The 21,352-nt window shown below is 42.4% G+C and overlaps 1 protein-coding gene across 2 annotated transcripts in view; it reads left to right on the top strand.

Moving 5' to 3' along the window:
• The window catches only part of LOC109905334 (ecto-NOX disulfide-thiol exchanger 2-like), a 256,082-nt gene that overhangs the window by 155,261 nt on the left and 79,469 nt on the right, over positions 1-21,352 (top strand). For both annotated transcript variants that reach the window (XM_020502640.2, XM_020502641.2), the window contains exon 3: positions 3,793-3,918. In XM_020502640.2, coding sequence (XP_020358229.1) covers positions 3,793-3,918 — 126 coding nt within the window. The remainder of the gene's footprint in view (positions 1-3,792; positions 3,919-21,352) is intronic.

Raw genomic sequence — 21,352 nt, 5'->3', positions numbered from 1 at the left:
GTGGAACGGATGTGGGTCTAAATAATGTGGATCATTTTTTTTCAACTCACAAAAGCTCTGATGAAGGCCGTGAGGCCGATACGTAAGCTTATTAAAGATCAATGATACTATCAAAAGCAGTGTGTGGTTTCCTTTTCCCCCTCATCTTGTCCAATTGTTACCATACACCTGTAAAAAGATTGCTCAGATGTGCGAGTGCCTTTTGAATTTTTATTTTCACTGAAACCAAATCTCCATTTGGAGAAATGTTATGCTCTTAGTGTAACCTTTATTTAACTAGGCAAGTCAGTTAAGAACAAATTCTTATTTACAAGGACAGTCTACTCCTTCCTCCCAGTCGAGGAAGTGAAACCCGGTCTCCCGCTTTACCGCATTCTCTAGTTCAGTCATTATTGAAGGCTATCAAATGCTTCTCGAAGATGCCCTCTGGTGGTCAAACTAGCACTAACTAGTATTAATGGTACCAGTGGTTGGCACTTAAATAACGTGCCATAGAATTCTACGGCACCATGCAAGCTGCGCCGCAGTACGCTGCAACTTTTAATGGAGGAACCACTGTATGATTAGAAAACTTACTCAGGGGACAGACACACACATGGCAACCGAAAATCAAGCTCCTGCAAAACAGAGACCAGAAACACACCTCTTTTAAAAGGGAAAATCATAATGGCAAATAGATAACACCTGAGTGTCCTAATTGTCTCTAAGATTGTCTCTGGTGACCGGTGGAACCATGATACTTTGGACAATTCGTCTACAGCGTCTTACCATTTCAGGGTGTGAGGCCAGCAGCACTAACCTTGACCTCGACCAGCACTCTACCAATCTCTCAAAGCCTTCAACTCTTAGATTACTATAAACCTCATGATAAGATCATTTCTAAGATCTATGACAACACAGTTAGTTGTTGAGTGATGAGCTAAATCCTGTGGAGGTATCTGGATCCTATCGGAAACTGAGACTTATACGGTTGTCACTGATTCCAAACCATCTCATTGCATTTATGCCCTTTTTGTTTTGACTGGTCAGTGAGACTAGTCAGTTTTGTTATGCACTACACGTACAAGAGAAAGAGTGATGGTGTGTACATCATCAACCTGAAGAAGACATGGGAGATAAAAAATAACAAATCTCATAAAAATGCAGCCTTCTGATTATGTAAGGCAAAATTATATATAAAACCAAATGCTCAGTATACATTCAAACACCATTGTGTTTGTTTGGCAGTGAGGCTGTTTACACGACTCCTGTTTGACCTGCTGTAAAACAGCTCCAACTCCCCCTTCTGCAATTAGAGCTCCTTTAGTTGTTGTTGCAGTGGCGTATCAACGGTTAACAAGCCTCTGAGCCTCAACTATGCCTTGACTATTTGGTCAGTGACAACATGATGACTGACTGGTGTAAAACTGCAGTAAAATACAACACCTCTCTCTCCTCCGTTATACAACAGTTCTAACAGCCTTTGCCACGGCAACCCAAGGATGGGAGAATAATGAGAGTATCTGATATGCAGGAGAAAATAGAATTAGTCCTTTATCTTATTAGACAGAGGTAGTAAACCGGTGACGTCGACCGCCGAACGCCGCCCGAACAAGGAGAGGGACCGGCTTCGGCGGAAGTTGTGAAAGATGTATCAGCATTAGTCCTGTATTATACCAGACAGAAGTATCATCATTAGTCCTGTATTATACCAGACAGAGGTATCATCATTAGTCCTGTATTATACCAGACAGGGGTAACAGCATTAGTCTTTTTATTATACCAGACACAGGTAACATCATTAGTCCTTATTATACCAGACAGATGTAACATCATTAGTCCTGTATTATACCAGACAGATGTAACATCATTAGTCCTGTATTATACCAGACAGGACTAACAGCATTAGTCCTGTATTATACCAGACAGAGGTATCAGCATTAGTCCTGTATTATACCAGACAGAGGTATCAGCATTAGTCCTGTATTATACCAGACAGAGGTATCAGCATTAGTCCTGTATTATACCAGACTGAGGTATCAGCATTAGTCCTGTATTATACCAGACAGAGGTATCAGCATTAGTCCTGTATTATATCAGACAGAGGTAACAGCATTAGTCCTGTATTATACCAGACAGAGGTTTCATCATTGGTCCTGTATTATACCAGACAGAGGTTTCATCATTAGTCCTGTATTATACCAGACAGAGGTATCTTTTACTTTTTGAAGTATGAAGTGTTGTCTTCAGCCCTCAAATCGAAATCAAATCAAATTTATTTATATAGCCCTTCGTACATCAGCTGATATCTCAAAGTGCTGTACAGAAACCCAGCCCAAACAGCAAGCAATTCAGGTGTAGAAGCACGGTGGCTAGGAAAAACTCCCTAGAAAGGCCAAAACCTAGGAAGAAACCTAGAGAGGAACCAGGCTATGTGGGGTGGCCAGTCCTCTTCTGGCTGTGACGGGTGGAGATTATAACAGAACATGGCCAAGATGTTCAAATGTTCATAAATGACCAGCATGGTCGAATAATAATAAGGCAGAACAGTTGAAACTGGAGCAGCAGCACAGTCAGGTGGAAGTTGAAACTGGAGCAGCAGCAAGGCCAGGTGGACTGGGGACAGCAAGGAGTCATCATGTCAGGTAGTCCTGGGGCATGGTCCTAGGGCTCAGGTCAGTTGAAACTGGAACAGCAGCATGGCCAGGTGGACTGGGGACAGCAAGGAGTCATCATGTCAGGTAGTCCTGGGGCATGGTCCTAGGGCTCAGGTCCTCCGAGAGAGAGAAGGAAGGAGAGAATTAGAGAACGCACACTTAGATTCACACAGGACACCGAATAGGACAGGAGAAGTACTCCAGATATAACAAACTGACCCCAGCCCCCCGACACATAAACTACTGCAGCATAAATACTGGAGGCTGAGCCCTCCTCCTCATTAGCACGCACTGTTTATTTTGGCACCATGAGAGCAGTTTAGTCCCACTGCCAGCCGTCACACTTTTCCCTGTCCATCAGAGGGGGTCAAATAAAGTAGAGAAAGAAAGCCCATTTAGGGTTGTGAAATTGTTTGGTTTGTCAGAAAACAGTGGTCTTTGAATTTCGTGATGTGTTCTTGTTTACTCTGAACCTTTTACTCTAGAGATCTGTATGTGTTGGATTTACTGTGTAAGACGTTACACTTGGCAGAAAACCAGACCCCCGTGGGCTGTATGAATAGATGTGTGTTGGTAGCATTTGGCCAGAGATGTTTTAGTTTCAGAAGCCCTAATGCCTTATAAATTCCCTTCAGTGTCTGGATTTCAGTTTTTATTATCACCATAATGTTTTGTGTTTGCTGGAGAATTATTATTATTTACTGTGACAGTCAAACATAAACCAGCTTTTCTCTCTCACTGGCATTTTATTGGGTAGATTCTAGTTTAACTGTGTGTGTGTGTGTGTTAGTCCAATTGTTCCTTCTGAGAGTGTGTGGTGTCGGTCAGGGAGGAGAAGCAGCATCATCAGGAGGCTCTCTTAGTAGAGGTCCGAGACCGGGGGATTCAGTTAGGAGGGGATTGAACCTCTGAATTAAATGTGCTGACACTCTACTGACACTGTCTCTCGCCACTCTGAGAGCACAAAGATGAAGTATACCTCTCTGCTATTGCCAGACATGAGTAAAGACTCTATTTCATTTCCTTTGTAACGCCTCACAGGTTTCTGGAAGATATTAAATATGAAATGTGAGGAAATCGAACAAAGCAGACAAAAATGATTTGAGACCATATCTGATTGTACCATATTCTGACTGACTCTCGCTCTCTTTTGCAGAAGGGATTCATAACATGTCCATGGACTCCAGCCAAATGACAATGCCTATGTCAGACCCCAACGCCTGGGCCACAGCTATGAATAACCTGGGCATGGCTCCCATGACAGGACAACCCCTTATGTCAGGTACAGCTACTGTATTATAACCATAATCCAGTTATAATCCTAACCATACGTCTACTGTAGTTATAATCCTAACCATACCTCTACTGTAGTTATAATCCTAACCATACCTCTACTCTAGTTATAACCCTAACCATACCTCTACTCTAGTTATAACCCTAACCATACCTCTACTCTAGTTATAACCCTAACCATACCTCTACTCTAGTTATAACCCTAACCATACCTCTACTCTAGCTATAACCCTAACCATACCTCTACTCTAGCTATAACCCTAACCATACCTCTACTCTAGCTATAACCCTAACCATACCTCTACTCTAGTTATAACCCTAACCATACCTCTACTCTAGTTATAACCCTAACCATACCTCTACTCTAGTTATAACCCTAACCATACCTCTACTCTAGTTATAACCCTAACCATACCTCTACTCTAGTTATAACCCTAACCATACCTCTACTCTAGTTATAACCCTAACCATACCTCTACTCTAGTTATAACCCTAACCATACCTCTACTCTAGTTATAACCCTAACCATACCTCTACTCTAGTTATAACCCTAACCATACCTCTACTCTAGTTATAACCCTAACCATACCTCTACTCTAGTTATAACCCTAACCATACCTCTACTCTAGTTATAACCCTAACCATACCTCTACTCTAGTTATAACCCTAACCATACCTCTACTCTAGTTACTATTCTTCTTATTATAATTTGCTCTTGCTGCTGGTGAGTCTCTGATCCACCTCTACGCAGACGACACCATTCTGTATACCTCTGGCCCTTCTTTGGACACTGTGTTAACTAACCTCCAGATGAGCTTCAATGCCATACAACTCTCCTTCCGTGGCCTCCAATTGCTCTTAAATACAAGTAAAACTAAATGCATGCTCTTCAACCGATCGCTGCCTGCACCTGCCCGCCTGTCCAACATCACTACTCTGGACGGCTCTGACTTAGAATACGTGGACAATTACAAATACCTAGGTGTCTGGTTAGACTGTAAACTCTCCTTCCAGACTCACATCAAACATCTCCAATCCCAAGTTAAATCTAGAAATGTCTTCCTATTTCGCAACAAAGCATCCTTCACACATGCTGCCAAACATACCCATGCTACCAATCCTCGACTTCGGCGATGTCATTTACAAAATAGCCTCCAATACCCTACACAACAAATTGGATGCAGTCTATCACAGTGCAATCCATTTTGTCACCAAAGCCCCATATACTACCCACCATTGCGACCTGTACGCTCTCGTTGGCTGGCCCTCGCTTCATACTCGTCGCCAAACCCACTGGCTCCATGTCATCTACAAGACCCTGCTAGGTAAAGTCCCCCTTATCTCAGCTCGCTGGTCACCATAACATCACCCACCTGTAGCGCTCGCTCCAGCAGGTATATCTCTCTGGTCAACCCCAAAACCAATTCTTTCTTTGGCCGCCTCTCCTTCCAGTTCTCTGCTGCCAATGACTGGAACGAACTACAAAAATCTCTGAAACTGGAAACACTTATCTCCCTCACTAGCTTTAAGCACCAACTGTCAGAGCAGCTCACAGATTACTGCACCTGTACATAGCCCACCTATAATTTAGCCCAAACAACTACCTCTTTCTCTACTTTATTTATTTATTTATTTATTTATTTAGCTCCCTGGCACCCCATTATTTTAATTTCTACGTTGCACATTCTTCCACTGCAAATCTACCATTCCAGTGTTTTACTTGCTATATTGTATTTATATAGACTTGTTTATACTGTATGTTTGTTTTATTCCATGTGTAACTCTGTTGTTGTATGTGTCGAACTGCTTTGCTTTATCTTGGCCAGGTCGCAATTGTAAATGAGAACTTGTTCTCAACTTGCCTACCTGGTTAAATAAAGGTGAAATAAAAAATTACAAAAATAAATTCTAACCCTACCTCTACTGTAGTTATAACCCTACCTCTACTGTAGTTATAACCCTACCTCTACTGTAGTTATAACCCTACCTCTACTGTAGTTATTACCCTACCTCTACTGTAGTTATTACCCTACCTCTACTGTAGTTATTACCCTACCTCTACTGTAGTTATAACCCTACCTCTACTGTAGTTATAACCCTACCTCTACTGTAGTTATAACCCTACCTCTACTGTAGTTATAACCCTAACCATAGAGGTATAACTACAGTAGAGGAATGGTTAGGGTTATAACACTATCCATACCATACCTAACATAATCCTAGACTGGTTTCTGTAGTCTGTGAATCCTGCAGCCCTCACGTTTGTCTCCGTAGGCCATTTGTTGTGTCTATTAAAATGGGCATGCAGAGCTGAGTCAGCCAGATAGAGTTATGACTCTATTATCAGTCTGAGGACTTGAGAGCAACACAGCTCAGTTCCAGACAGTTGGGAGGAGCTTTCGCAGTATCATCCCTTATTTGCAAAATGCTCATGCAACTCAATTTGTTCCTCTCTGCCATCCACACCACTACTTTATTGATTTATACGAAACTTGTTGAGTTTTGCATAGCATACTAGCTATGATTAAGCCCTAAGCTGTTAACCAAAGGATCCTTCTCATTTACAAAAAGGGCGGAATCATCCTCTGCCTACTGTCATATGTCATCATGTGTCACTCGGACAGGTGAACCATGGAAACATGGCATTAGACTGTAGCGGTCACTGTCGGTCGCCATCTTGGCTCTACAGAAGACTATTTGCCTAGTGGCAGAGCCCACAGATACGGTATGTTATCATGTGTATCTCAGACAGTTGAAATTACAGTGGCAGAGCTAACAGAAATGTCATCATGAATCGCACTGTCAGTTGAACCATTTAGGGGGGTCATTGAACTTTATCCACAAAGCGACTCATTGTAGAAAACTGGTGGTAAGTGCTGAGTTTAGATACTTTTTACTCCTACTCTTATGGGTAAAAAATCTAATCTATGCATGAAGCCTCTTTCGTCATGAATCACATCTCGTCGACAGATATTTAGAACGCATCATGAGCTGTCTTAACCTGTTAAGTTACCAGCGGATGTCTTCATAATTGAAAAATGTGGTGAGTCAGTGGTTCCTGCGCCACGTGCAATTGCTTTGGAATTGTTAAAATAATGTTGTAATTCTATTTGATCAATCCATAGATAATCTAGATCTACATGGAACCATACATCTTATGTCTTTGACAATGATGTACAAGGCTTATTTCACATGACATGCCTAAATAGTTATAACAAATAGGCTAATAAATGAACTTGTTTTTGTTTTGATTTAATTACCTAAATCATGCTATTTCAAGATATACATTTGGAGCACAATATCTCTTTGTTAAAAAATATGCCTAAATTGTGCATGCCTATAAATTGGGCAATTAAAGGCATCTAGGGCTTATGTTTACTTTGATTGTGGTAGATGAAAATTATAGACCTTTCAAATGTTGTATGCAACAACAAGTGATTTAGAGTTGTTAAACGGCAGTGAAGAGTTTGTTTATAAACTCAGCAATAGGCATGCTGCAAGGGGGCATGAGGACTGCAGATGTGGCCAGGGCAATAAATTGCAATTGTGAGACGCCTAAGACAGCGCTACAGGGAGACAGGATGGACAGCTGATCGTCCTCGCAGTGGCAGACCACATGTAACAACACCTGCACAGGATCGGTACATCCGAACATTACACCTGCGGGACAGGTACAGTATGGCAACAACAACTGGCCGAATTACACCAGGAACGCACAATCCCTCCATCAGTGCTCAGACTGTCCACAATAGGCTGAGAGAGGCTGGACTGAGGGCTTGTAGGCCTGTTGTAAGGCAGGTCCTCACCAGACATCACCGGCAACAACGTCGCCTATGGGCACAAACCCACCGTCGCTGGACCAGACAGGACTGGCAAAAAGTGCTCTTCACTGACGAGTCAGTTTTGTTTCATCAGGAGTGATGGTCTGATTCGCGTTTATCGTCGAAGGAATTAGAGTTACACCGAGGCCTGTACGATTTGGAGGTGGAAGGTCCGTCATGGTTTAGGGCAGTGTGTCACAGCATCATTGACTGAGCTTGTTGTCATTGCAGGCAATCTCAACGCTGTGCGTTTCAGGGAAGACATCCTCCTCCCTCATGTGGTACCCTTCCTGCAGGCTCATCCTGACATGACCCTCCAGCATGACAATGCCACCATCCATACTGCTCGTTCTGTGAGTGATTTCCTGCAAGACACGAATGTCAGTGTTCTGTCATGACCAGCGAAGAGCCCGGATCTCAATCCAATTGAGCACGTATGGGACCTGTTGGATCGGAGGGTGAGGGCGAGGGCTATTCCCCCAGAAATGTCCGGGAACTTGCCGGTGCCTTGGTGGAAGAGTGGGGTAGCATTTCATAGCAAGAACTGGCAAATCTGGTGCAGTCCATGAGGAGGAGATGCACTGCAGTACTTAATGTAGCTGGTAGCCACCCCAGATACTGACTGTTAATTTAGATTTTGACCCCCCCCCCCCCCCAGGGACACATTGTCTGTGGAACTTGTTCAGTTTGTCTCAGTTGTTGAATCTTGTTATGTTCATACAAATATTTACACGTGTTAAGTTTGCTGAAAAGAAACGCAGTTGACAGTGAGATGACAATCTAAAAGTAACTTCTCTTTCCATATATGTAAAATTGTCTACATAAACATTGTATACTGCAGGGAGAAAATATCTTAATTTAAAATAAATATCCTATAAATCACATTGGCTATACATGGTCTGTCTGCAAGGACCTTGAAACATTGTATCAACTATGGTATTAACTTGGTCCAGCCTGACGCCCGTGCTAGCAAACTTACAACATTGTATAAAATATTCTGGGCCCTCAGTTTCCCATGCCAATGAGCTCTGGACAGACAGACATAACTGTAGGGTATTTTGCACAAGGGATAAGAAGTTATCTGGTAGGGCTACATAAAGTTTCCACCGGATCAGAGTATGACATTTTTTTTCTCCCTTTAATGCTAAGTGGTCATTGAAATGGAGAGACCTGGAAAGATTTTTCATATAGGCTACGTTGATGAATTATTGTCATTCTCAATGGATGTAAAAACAGACTTTGCTTACTTGCTATTTGAGTCGAAGAAAAAATACGTTCAGAAGCTCCACAGTGATGGTGAGTTAAGGCAATCAGAAATAATAGCTGATCCCCTAGGTGGTGTGCTCTGCAAACAATGTGTCCACTCCTACAATGACAACGGTAAGACTCTAATAATAATAATATATTGACTGCATTAACAGAAATTACCATAATCAAACAAGCATTGTAGATGAGAAATTATGTGACTTAACGGTACATGTACTACTGGTCATACTGGTGTGCCATACCCGTGGCTTCTGCAATGGATTAGTCTACTCAGACAGGCGTGAATGAGTGTGCCAAATAGTTTTGTATATACAGTGCATTTGGAAGGTATTCAGACCCCTGGACTTTTTCCACATACTCCATAATAACAAAGTGAAAATAGTTTTTTTGAAATGTTTGCAAATTGAAATATTACATTTACATACGTTTTCAGACCCTTTGCTATGAGACTCGAAATTGTGCTCCGCTGCATCCGGTTTCCATTGACCATCCTTGTCCATTCAATTGAATTGACCATGATTTGGAAAGGCACACACCTGTTTATATAAGGTACCACAGTTGACGGTGCATGTCAGAGCAAAAACCAAGCCATGAGGTCAAATAAATTGTCCGTAGAGCTCTGAGACAGGATTGTGTCGAGGCACCGATCTGGGAAAAGGGTACCAAAAAATGTCTGCACCATTGAATGTCCCCAAGAACACAGTGGCCTCCGTCATTCCTAAATGGAAGTAGTTTGGAACCACCAAGACTCTTCCTAGAGCTGGCCGCCCGGCCAAACTTAGCAATCAAATAACATTTGATTTGATTTGATCAAGGGAGAAGGGCCTCGGTCATGGAGGTGACCAAGAACCCGATGGTCACTCTGACAGAGCTCCAGAGTTCCTCTGTGGAGATGGTTGTCCTTCTGGAAGGTTCTTCCATCTTTGCAGCACTTCACCAATCAGGCCTTTATGGTAGAAAACCAGTCCTCAGTAAAAATGCACGACAGCCCGCTTGGAGTTTGACAAAAGGCACCTAAAGAACTCTCGGACCATGAAAAACCAGATTCTCTGGTGTGATGTAACCAAGATTGAACTCGTTGGCCTGAATGGAGGAAACTGGCACTTCGTATGGTGAAGCATGGTGGTGGCAGCATCATGCTGTGGCCTGTGGGGATATTTATTCAGTGGCTTGGACTGGTAGACTAGTCATAATCGAGGGAAAGATGAACCGTGCAAAGTACAGAGAGATCCTTGATGAAAACCTACTCCAGAGCGCTCAGGACCTCAGACTGGGGTGAAGGTTCACCTTTCAAAGGACAACGACCCTAAGCACAAAACCAAGACAATGCAGAAGTAGCTTCAGGACAAGTCTCTGAATGTCCTTGAGTGGCCCAGCCAGAGCCCAGACTGGAACCCAATCGAACATCTCTGGAGAGACCTGAAAATAGCTTTGCTGCGATGCTCCCCATCCAACCTGACAGAGCTTGAGAGGATCTGCAGAGAAGAATGCTGGTGTGCCAAGCTAATTGCATCATACGAAAGAAGACTCACAGTTGTAATCGCTGCCAAATGTGCTTCAACAAAGTACTTAATAAAGGGTCTGAATACTAATGTAAATGTAATGTATCTGTTTTTTATTTTCAATAAATGGACAAAAATTAATAATGTATTTTTGCTTTGTCATTATGGGGTGTTATGTGTAGATTGATAGGGGGGGGGGGGGGGGGGGTCTTTTAATCAATTTCAGAATAAGGCTGTAACATAACAAAATGTGGAAAAAGGCAAGGGGTCTGAATACTTTCCAAATGCACTGTATATTTGCCTCTGCACTACAAAAAAAACGTTCAGTCAACCATCAGCCTATCAACCAAACAATGGGGTCAGCCATACAGGATTCCTAGGACCTTTTCTGAGATGCTTTGTGTATACGGGCCCAGAGCTCCTTCTAGACTGATGACGTTACATTAGCGTTTGTTTAATGCTTTGGTACCGAGAGGTTGATGAATGAAACGCAATAAGGTGCTACGTTTCTGGTGTTTATTATTTGTTAAATATCATTAAAAGAACTGCGGAGCATTTATCACTTTACCATTAAATTTATACTTCACCATTTCACCCCACCATCTACATTGATTTATGCAGCCATGTGTCTATTTTCTTTCCTTATTATAGATCTTCTTTCCCAAAGCTTTTTATAAACCACATCCTTCAGCTTGTTTAAAAGCACATTCATGTCAACAGAGCTACTGAATTATAGGCCTCACGGCAACTCCACTCCACCACATATTTCAAATGAAGTGGGCATGGTGAACGCTATTCCCACCTACTGAGTTTTTCCCTATTTCATTTCATTTGTACAGTTTACTGAGCTTCTTCCAGACTTAGCAAACTCTCTGTCCTTTTTTACTGTGCTGCCTACGCAAAATAAAATTTGATTTTGTTGAGTGAGTTATAGTCTTAGTACTGTGTTTGAGAGGAAAACTCTGGTGCGCGTGTGTGTTTTGTCACTGAGCGCCTTGAGCCATTGGACAGCATAATGCTCTTAGTGTTGCTACCTTATTAGAGGACTCTCTCTCCCACAGCTGCATTGGTATCATACCAACATTGCCAGCAGGTAGGGCTGTAGTCATGTTGGTTGTGTAGTAGTGGGATTGGGGTTTCGGGGTGAGAGGGCTGTAGTCCTACTTATGAATCACCTGGAGAAACACCTGTTCCATAGCTTGTTATCTCTTTCTCCCACCCACTCTCTCTCCATCTCTCTATTCCTCTACTCTGTCCACGTTGTCTCTCTCTCTCTCTCTCTCCACTCTCACTCTTCCCTCTCCACTCTCCACCCCTCTCTCTCATTCTCCACCCCTCTGCTCTGAAACTCAAATTATCCAAAAGCTTCATTACGGCCATCTCTATACTGAGTTACCACTCTGCTCCACTGCTACAAAACTCTGAACCAAAGTAAAGTAGGACAAATAATACTAATATGGCTATCACACGGAATAGTTACTTATACATTTATACAGTTGAAGTCAGAAGTTTACATACACCAAATACATTTAAACTCAGTTTTTCACAATTCCTGACATTTAATCCTAGTAACAAATCCCTGTCTTAGGTCAGTTAGGATCACCGCTTATGAATGTGAAATGTCAGAATAATAGCAGAGAATTATTTATTTCAGCTTTTACTTCTTTCATCACATTCCCAGTGGGTCAGAATTATTTCTCCTGACAGAGCTAGTGTAACTGAGTCAGGTTTGTAGGCTTCCTTGCTCGCACAAGCTTTTTCAGTTCTGCCCACAAAGTTTCTATTGGATTGAGATCAGGGCTTTGTGATGGCCACTCCAATACCTTGACATTGTTGTTCTTAAGCCATTTTGCCACAACTTTGGAAGTATGCTTGGGGTCATTATCCATTTGGAAGACCCATTTGCGACCAAGCTTTAACTTCCTGACTGATGTCTTGAGATGTTGCTTCAATATATCCACGTAATTTTCCTCCCTCATGATGCCATGTATTTTGTGAAGTGCACCAGTCCCTCCTGCAGCAAAGCACCCCTACAACGTGATGCTGCCACCCCCTTGCTTCACGGTTTGGATGGTGTTCTTCGACTTGCAAGCCTCCCCTTTTTCCTCCAAACAAAAGAATGGTCATTATGGCCAAAACAGTTCTATTTCTATTTCATCAGACCAAAGGACATTTCTCCAAAAAGTACAATCTTTGTCCCCATGTGCAGTTGCAAACCGTAGTCTGGCTTTTTTACTGCAGGTTTTGGAGCAGTGGCTTCTTCCTTGCTGAGCGGCCATTCAGGTTATTTCAATATAGGACTCGTTTTAATGTGGATATAGATACTTTTGTACCTGTTTCCTCCAGAATCTTCACAAGGTCCTTGCTGTTGTTCTGGGATTGATTTGCACTTTTCGCACCGAAGGACATTAATCTCTAGGAGACAGAGCGCGTCTCCTTCCTGAGCGGTATGACAGCTGGGTGGTCCCATAGTGTTTATACTTGCGTACTATTGTTTGTACAGATGAATGAGTTTCCAAACCTTCAGGAGTTTGGAAATTGCTCCCAAGGATGAACCAGACTTGTGGAGGTCTACAATTTTTTTTCTGGGGTCTTTGCTTAATTCCTTAGATTTTCCGATGATGTCAAGGAAAGAGGCACTGAGTTTGAGGGTAGGCCTTGAAATGCTTCCACAGGTACACCTCCAATTGACTCAAATTATGTCAATTAGCCTATCAGAAGCTTCTAAAGCCATGACATAATTTTGGGAATTTTCCAAGCTGTTTAAAGGCACAGTCAACTTAGTGTATGTAAACTTCTGATCCATTGGAATTGTGATACAGTGAAATAATCTGTCTGTAAACAATTATTGGAAAAATTACTTGTGTCATGCACAAAGTAGATGTCCTAACCGACTTGCCAAAACTATAGTTTGTGAACAAGAAATGTGTGGAGTGGTTGAAAAACAAGTTTTAATGACTCCAATCTAAGTGTATGTAACTTCTGACTTCAACTGTATATAATCAAGTGTTGGCTTTGTACCGCTCTGAAGGACCTATCCCTTAGAACACAGAACATCCCTACCACAGAACAATCACAACTGGACACTTTCTGGGCCACTGTCTCAATTTGAGTCCACATCTGCTCTCAATGGTCCAGAAAGGAAGAGACTAACGTTGCAATACAGTAGCATTTGTCATGGCTTTTATAAAACCTGATTGAAGACAAACCAATCCAGACTATAAATTAGGACCATATGAAATCTTCTATGGCTTTTTCCGCCTCCTCTTTTCCTCCTCTCTCAATCTGTCTTGTTTTCAAAGTGGGGACCTCCCCAGAAACCATCTATTATCCAAGACACTTGACACATTAAAGGGGAATGGAAACACATTTCAGGAAGTAAATCTAAGCAAAGAGATGTATTCGATCCACTAATACTAAACATGTGCATTTAACATAAACATCTCTATATTTTGTATTTTGATCATCAACCAGGTTTATTTGATCTATGGTCAGCGGTATTTTAATTGTCATAGTAACGACTGACGCCAGTGCGTCACTGGCAGGAATCAAGTGGTATTGAGTTTTCGCGGGGAGATTGAATCGAAGAGAGTTAAGTTAGGAGCGGACAACGAAGATGGCAATAACAAGTAGTAATTCAAACATGAACTGTATAGCGCCAGGCTGTATGAATTGGCAAAAAAAAATCCCTCGGTAAACTTACCATCCTGCCCAAGGACCCACAACTTTTGAAGAAGTGGCTCCATGTCCTGAAGAGGAAGGACGTGCCAGCTCGAGCTAGCAGGATCTGCAGACAGCACTTTGCAGTGGAAGACCTTTGCGATGAAGGGCACTTTCAGTCAGGCAACCGGGAGTTTCCGAATGGAAAGGAGTCATAACGCCTACGTTGAAGCCCTCTGCTAGTGCCTCCGTTTGTTATGGTGTAGGGGTTACCGACCAACCATCATCAACATCGCTGACTTTGGAGTCACGCAAAAGCGACTGAACGCGAGCCAATGCAATGAAGTCTGAGGTAACGTTAACCGGTCATGACTGTTGTTGACTAGGCTAGCGTTAGACACTGGACAACTTTGTTGCAACTCTAGTTGAAGGTAACCAGCTAATTGCATCCAAAGTGTTTTGTGTAACACCCCCAGCAAATAACTTTAGCAAGCAACTCAACTGCAACTAAAATTGCAACAGTTTATCCGTGTATCCCTGTTATTAGGTAGTTACTGTAGCTAGCTTCCACCTCAGATAGTCAAGTACTGTAATACATTTTGTTGACAGATTTGTTTTTGTATTGTTTTGTTAGCTCCACCTCATTTAGCTAGACTGAAGTTGACATAGCTAATGTTTGCTGAAAAATAAATGTCCCTGTATTTGCTGTGTGTGTGTTGACAAAGCATTCACGACAGGAAGCTTGTTAATGCCAACTGGGTTCAGTTGTCTTAACAAAACGTTTTTTTTTTTAATGTTTTTTTTAGGATGACATCTTCATCCCTGAAAATGTTTTCATCCTGGAGGAGACTGCAGGAGGCAGAGGTACATGCAAATCCATGTTTTTTCAAGTATTTGCAGTGATTCTTGAATATAACTATAGCATAATAGATGCCCTAATCGTTTTCTAGCACCAGGGAAGAACGGTTAGTACAGCATGCCAAACTGACTCCTGGGTGCCAGAGTGTTCCTGTGCTGCGGTGGAGAAGAGGTCCACCGGGACCATCACTAAAGAGCTCGGGGCCCAGCTAGATTGAGCTCACAACCATCAGTATATAACTGAGTCCTGCCCCTATACTCCACAGATGGAGCTGACAGAGAGTGAGATCAGTGAAGACCACAACTCGCTGTATGAACCTGAGAGCTCAGAATCACGATCATCACAGTGCGAGCCAAGATATACTATCGATCACTTTGGGGTAGCGGGATGGTGTTCCAAAAATGGAGAAGGAGCAGGCCATTCAACAGCGAATTAAAAGATGCACACATCCACAAAGGAAATCGGGGTGGAATTGTTTTTCAGCAATTTTTTTTTTTTTTACCCATTTCAACCCGTTTTAACCTTGTCCCAATGGATGTGCTACCTTGTCTGGGTCCTGCTGTTTCGACTCTCTCTCTCAACCTATGAATGCTCAGCTATGAAAAGCCAACACCTCAGGAGCAAATGTCAGTTGAACTGTTGCACCCTCTATAAACACTGTGGTTATTATTTTGATGTAAAAAAGGGCTTTTGAAAAAATACATTTGAGTGATTGATTGTTTGCTGTGCTGGATGCTGTGTATTCACTAACTGTCTGAGTGATGGGACATTTTTATAGTATCTGTAACATATTTTGGGGTGTATTTAATCTGCATCTTAACTTCTTAAAGTGGCAATTAGCAGTAGAAATAATAACAGTGTCTCCCTGCTCCTCTTTGGGTAAAAAGCTGAGGGATTGGGGCTGGAGAAATGTAACCACTCTTAAATTCATTGACAGTACTATAGATGCAAGGACTGACCATCCATGATATCAACATTGTAATCCTGTTTCTATGATCTGTTTCAACTACCATGTACCCAGTTCGCTTTGGATAAAGGCGTCTGCTAAATGGCATATACAGTGGGGCAAAAAAGTATTTAGTCAGCCACCAATTGTGCAAGTTCTCCCACTTAAAAAGATGAGAGAGGCCTGTAATTTTCATCATAGGTACACTTCAACAACTTCAAAAAAAAATCCAGAAAACACATTGTAGGATTTTTAATGAATTTATTTGCAAATTATGGTGGAAAATAAGTATTTGGTCAATAACAAAAGTTTCTCTCAATACTTTGTTATATACCCTTTGTTGGCAATGACAGAGGTCAAATGTTTTCTGTAAGTCTTCACAATGTTTTCACACACTGTTGCTGGTATTTTGGCCCATTCCTCCATGCAGATCTCCTCTAGAGCAATGATATTTTGGGGCTGTTGCTGGGCAACACGGACTTTCAACTCCCTCCAAAGATTTTCTATGGGGTTGAGATCTGGAGACTGGCTAGGCCACTCCAGGACCTTGAAATGCTTCTTACGAAGCCACTCCTTCGTTGCCTGGGTGGTGTGTTTGGGATCATTGTCATGCTGAAAGACCCAGCCACATTTCATCTTCAATGCCCTTTGCTGATGGAAGGAGGTTTTCACTCAAAATCTCACGATACATGGCCCCATTCATTCTTTCCTTGACACGGATCAGTCGTCCTGGTCCCTTTGCAGAAAAACAGCCCCAAAGCATGATGTTTCCACCCCCATGCTTCACAGTAGGTATGGTGTTCTTTCGATACAACTCAGCATTCTTTGTCCTCCAAACACGACAAGTTGAGTTTTTACCAAAAAAGTATATTTTGGTTTCATCTGACCATGTGACATTCTCCCAATCTTCTTCTGGATTATCCAAATGCTCTCTAGCAAACTTCAGACGAGCCCGGACATGTACTGGCTTAAGCAGGGGGACACGTCTGGCACTGCAGGATTTGAGTCCCTGGCGGCGTAGTGTGTTACTGATGGTAGGCTTTGTTACTTTGGTCACAGCTCTCTGCAGGTCATTCACTAGGTCCCCCCGTGTGGTTCTGGGATTTTTGCTCACCGTTCTTGTGATCATTTTGACCCCACGGGGTGAGATCTTGCGTGGAGCCCCAGATCGAGGGAGATTATCAGTGGTCTTGTATGTCTTCCATTTCCAAATAATTGCTCCCACAGTTGATTTTTTTCAAACCAAGCTGCTTACCTATTGCAGATTCAGTCTTCCCGGCCTGGTGCAGGTCTACAATTTCGTTTCTGGTGTCCTTTGACAGCTCTTTGGTCTTGGCCATAGTGGAGTTTGGAGTGTTTGTGGTTGTGGACAGGTGTCTTTTATACTGATAACAAGTTCAAACAGGTGCCATTAATACAGGTAACGAGTGGAGGACAGAGGAGCCTCTTAAAGAAGAAGTTACAGGTCTGTGAGAGACAAGTCTTGCTTGTTTGTAGGTGACCAAATACTTATTTTCCACAATTTGCAAATAAATTCATAAAAAATCCTACAATGTGATTTTCTGGATTTCTTTTTTCATCTTGTCTGTCATAGTTGAAGTGTACCTATGATGAAAATTACAGGCCTCTCTCATCTTTTTAAATGGGAGAACTTGCACAATTGGTGGCTGACTAAATACTTTTTTGCCCCACTGTATTATTGATGTCTACTTTGACTCTGCCAACTAGCTGCCCAGTGTAGTTACCATTCCTTTCCAATCGACGGTAGCCAAAGCTAGTTGAATTCAGTACTCTGACAGGGGCACGGGATTAGTTTTATCTTCAAAGCAAGTTTATCTGGTTACGCTTGAACCTGTTGTTATAGTGGACAAGCTAACAAACACTATTTTTACATAAGGCGCAAGCATCGATTTACTAAATGAACTGGTTTTCTTAACTTTTATTCAATGCCTTTGCTTTTGGGTGTGCTCGCCTTATGGAAGAAACAACACACGCAGGGATGAGACGATGTACACCTCGTCTAATTCTCCCTTGTGCCCATAGCTTGAACTGCCAATAAACTGCCAGCCTGTGTGCTCCGCAAACAAAATCATAAGAAAAGTTAGTCTGATACCGAAACTAAATCTCAATGTATTTATAATGAGCATGCAACATTATTGGTTAGAATGAGATTTCATGATGCTTTCTGTGATTCAAACTGGGGATAAACATTGTTATAGGATTCTGATTTTATATATTTAGCACCTATCCACTACTGATATTAACCTTAAACCATTTATATTCAAGCAACATTTCACCAATTATTTAACTGGCATATCGGCTGCTAACTGGTCGCGTAACCTCTTCTGCCAGGACACGTCCAATAAATACATTGCCATCCAGACAGACTGACAGAAACCTCTGACTGGACGTAGTACATCGCCATCCAGACAGACTGACAGAAACCTCTGACTGGATGTAATACAGTCACCAGACAGACAGACTGACAGGAACCTCTGACTGGATGTAATACAGCCACAACCAGCTGGGATTTTGGGCTGTATCGCCACCACCTCTCTATAACACACACACTCCTACTCTAGCCATTATCTAGCAGACCCTCTAGCTGAGGTGTTTCAGGCAGCATGTCTGTGTTGTTACTGCTACGAGAACAAATTATTTGATCTGGGACAATGATCAGCTCAAACATGAATGGCTTCAGTAGGTTTATAGGCACCCTAACTAACATTTCATTCTTTGTATTAAACTACTTCTCAGACTCGGAGCTACTCTGTAAATTCAGCCATTTTTGGGAGTTACAACATTTTCTCTCCTGCCAGTGACGCAACAGTGCCAATATGGCGATTTACAGTTACAGTAGGCTACCGTTCTAAATCCTAGTGTTTCCATTCCCCTTTAAACTGCACTTTTGATTAGATGTATTGGCTCTCTGGTAAGCAACACCACCTGCCACCAAGTCATTGCATCATCAGTCTTTCTAGAGCCAAGTATACTGAACAAAAATATAAATGCAACATGTCTTTAAATTTCCATATGTACAAAAATTGTATTTCTCTGAAATTGTGTGCACAAATTTGTTTACATCCCTGTTTAGTGAGCATTTCTCCTTTGCCAAGATAATCCATCCACCTGACAGGTGTGGCATATCAAGAAGCTGATTAAACAGCATAATCATTACACAGGTGCAACTTGTGCTGGGTACAATAAAGGGCCATTCTAATTGTGCAGTTTTCTCATACAACACAATGCCACAGATGTCTCAAGTTTTGAGTGAATGTGCAATTTACATGCTGACTGTAGACATGTCCAACAGAGCTGTTGTCAGAGAATTGAACGTTAATTCATCTACCATAAGCCGCCTCCAACGTCATTTTTAGAGAATTTGGCAGTACATCCAACCAGCCTCACAACCGCAGACCACGTGTCACCAAGCCAGCCCAGGACCTCCACATCCAGCTTCTTCACCTGCAGGATCGGATGAGGAGTGGCGTGCTCAGGAATATTTATGTCTGTTATAATCCCCTTTGTGGGGAAAAAATTAATTCTGATTGGCTGGACCTGGCTCTCCAGTGGGTGGGCCTGCGCCCCTGCCCAGTCATCTGAAATCCATAGATTAGGGCCTGATGAATTTATTTCAATTGACTGATTTCCTTCTATGAATTGTAACTCAGTAAAATCTTTGAAATTGTTGTATGTTGTGTTTTTGTATTCAGTATAGCTACTGGAAGATCAGGCTCACTCAACTTACATAAATGAAATGCTGTGCGGGGACGGACGTGGTACTGAAGAGGTTCCGCTGTGAGGATATGTTGTTTTATGAGGCCGGGGTACTGTAGAGACTCCACTATGGGGGCATGGTACATTGCGGGGACAGGCTACTGTTTGAGACTCCACTATGGGGGCATGGTATGTTGCGGAGACAGGCTACTGTAGAAACTCCACTATGGGGGCATGGTGCCTTGTGGGCACATGGTACCGTAAACCCTCCACTGTGGGGACATTGTGCCTTTTGGGCACATAGCATGCCTTGTGGAAATAATTGTGTTAGGGCCTCTTCTAGTCCTTACAGGAGAGAGCATGCTGGCTTATAGGGACCAGGCTTCCGTAGAGACCCCACTCAAAGGACTTGTTGTCTTTCCGACTGCAGAATCGCTGCAATATAAGACTTGTTGTTCTATATTCACAGCGATGATGTCATTGATTTGTTTGTTTGTATTTTGATTAGAGTTGTGAGTTCTCCAGACACACTACTGTGTATGAGGAAGATGTGTGGACAGACCAAGCTAGTTGTCAAGCCTGATGCATGTTAAACACCCACAGGGAAGCATTTAGTCTGCAACACACACACTCATACACACCCACACACTCTTCTCTGAATTGATTTAGCCTGACAAACACACCCCTCCGAACACATAAACAGGCTCTAGGGAGGGTTCCCTGGGGACTCATACAGTTCTGTTATATCCTCAACAGTCACTGCCCCCTTCTAACACACACACTGGGTGTATAGTCTTACTGTCATCCCCTTTTTAACTATTTATACAATATACTAACTAATAGAAGTAGCAGACAGTGAAATTAGCAAGCAAATGTTTTGGTCTCATAGGTTTGTATCTGATAATATATATGAACTATTCATATTATACTAGTAGAAGCAGTGGATATAAGGAGCTTCTTGCGTTCCTGGCTTAAACATGTATTTACCTGAATAAATAACTAAGAAAAAGAAAACCCTTCCAATTGCATTTGACTCTTGGCCCTCTGTGTCTCTGTAACTGCTGACTTAGTGTTAAGGAGCTGTAAGTGGTTCCAAGGTGCGCAGCCAGTGCTGTTGGCAGAACGAGGACTGATAGAGACACAGAGAGTGAGATCTGTAGCTGCACATTCATAGGCTGAGAAGTAGGCTAGTTTTCTGACAGAGGTACAGAAGTATGCTGCGCATTCAGGCTGGAGAGGACTAAGAGAGTCAGATCTTTGGCAGAGATGAAGATAGAGGGATATCTGTTGCAAAAGTGTGGAGGAGATTGAAAGAGCATCTCTGATAGTGATTTAAAGAGATACATTATGTTAAGTAGAGATGATGTCTGGCAGCACATTGAGACTGGAGCCTCTGTTCGTGTTCTAGGTGCTCCGACCTGCTCTCCTCATCAGAAACTATTACCCAGCATGCCTCATTGCATTCCTTCCTCCCTCCACCCAGTACCTACTCTGCTGGAGGGGTGGTTTACCCTGTAAAATAGGGGGAGGAAGGGGGGACAGAAGGAGGATAAAGGGAGGACTAATGCGTTGTGTTGGATGGCCAGGAGGTATCTCGAGTCAAATGCCAAATTCTTTCTTCTGGCTGGACTTTTGATTGACGGGCAGCATGA

The sequence above is a fragment of the Oncorhynchus kisutch genome, linkage group LG15 (assembly GCF_002021735.2).
Source record: "Oncorhynchus kisutch isolate 150728-3 linkage group LG15, Okis_V2, whole genome shotgun sequence".
Classification (NCBI taxonomy): Eukaryota; Metazoa; Chordata; class Actinopteri; order Salmoniformes; family Salmonidae; genus Oncorhynchus; species Oncorhynchus kisutch.
The sequence above is the reverse complement of the archived record's forward strand: the minus strand, read 5'-3'. Positions and strand labels throughout refer to the sequence as shown.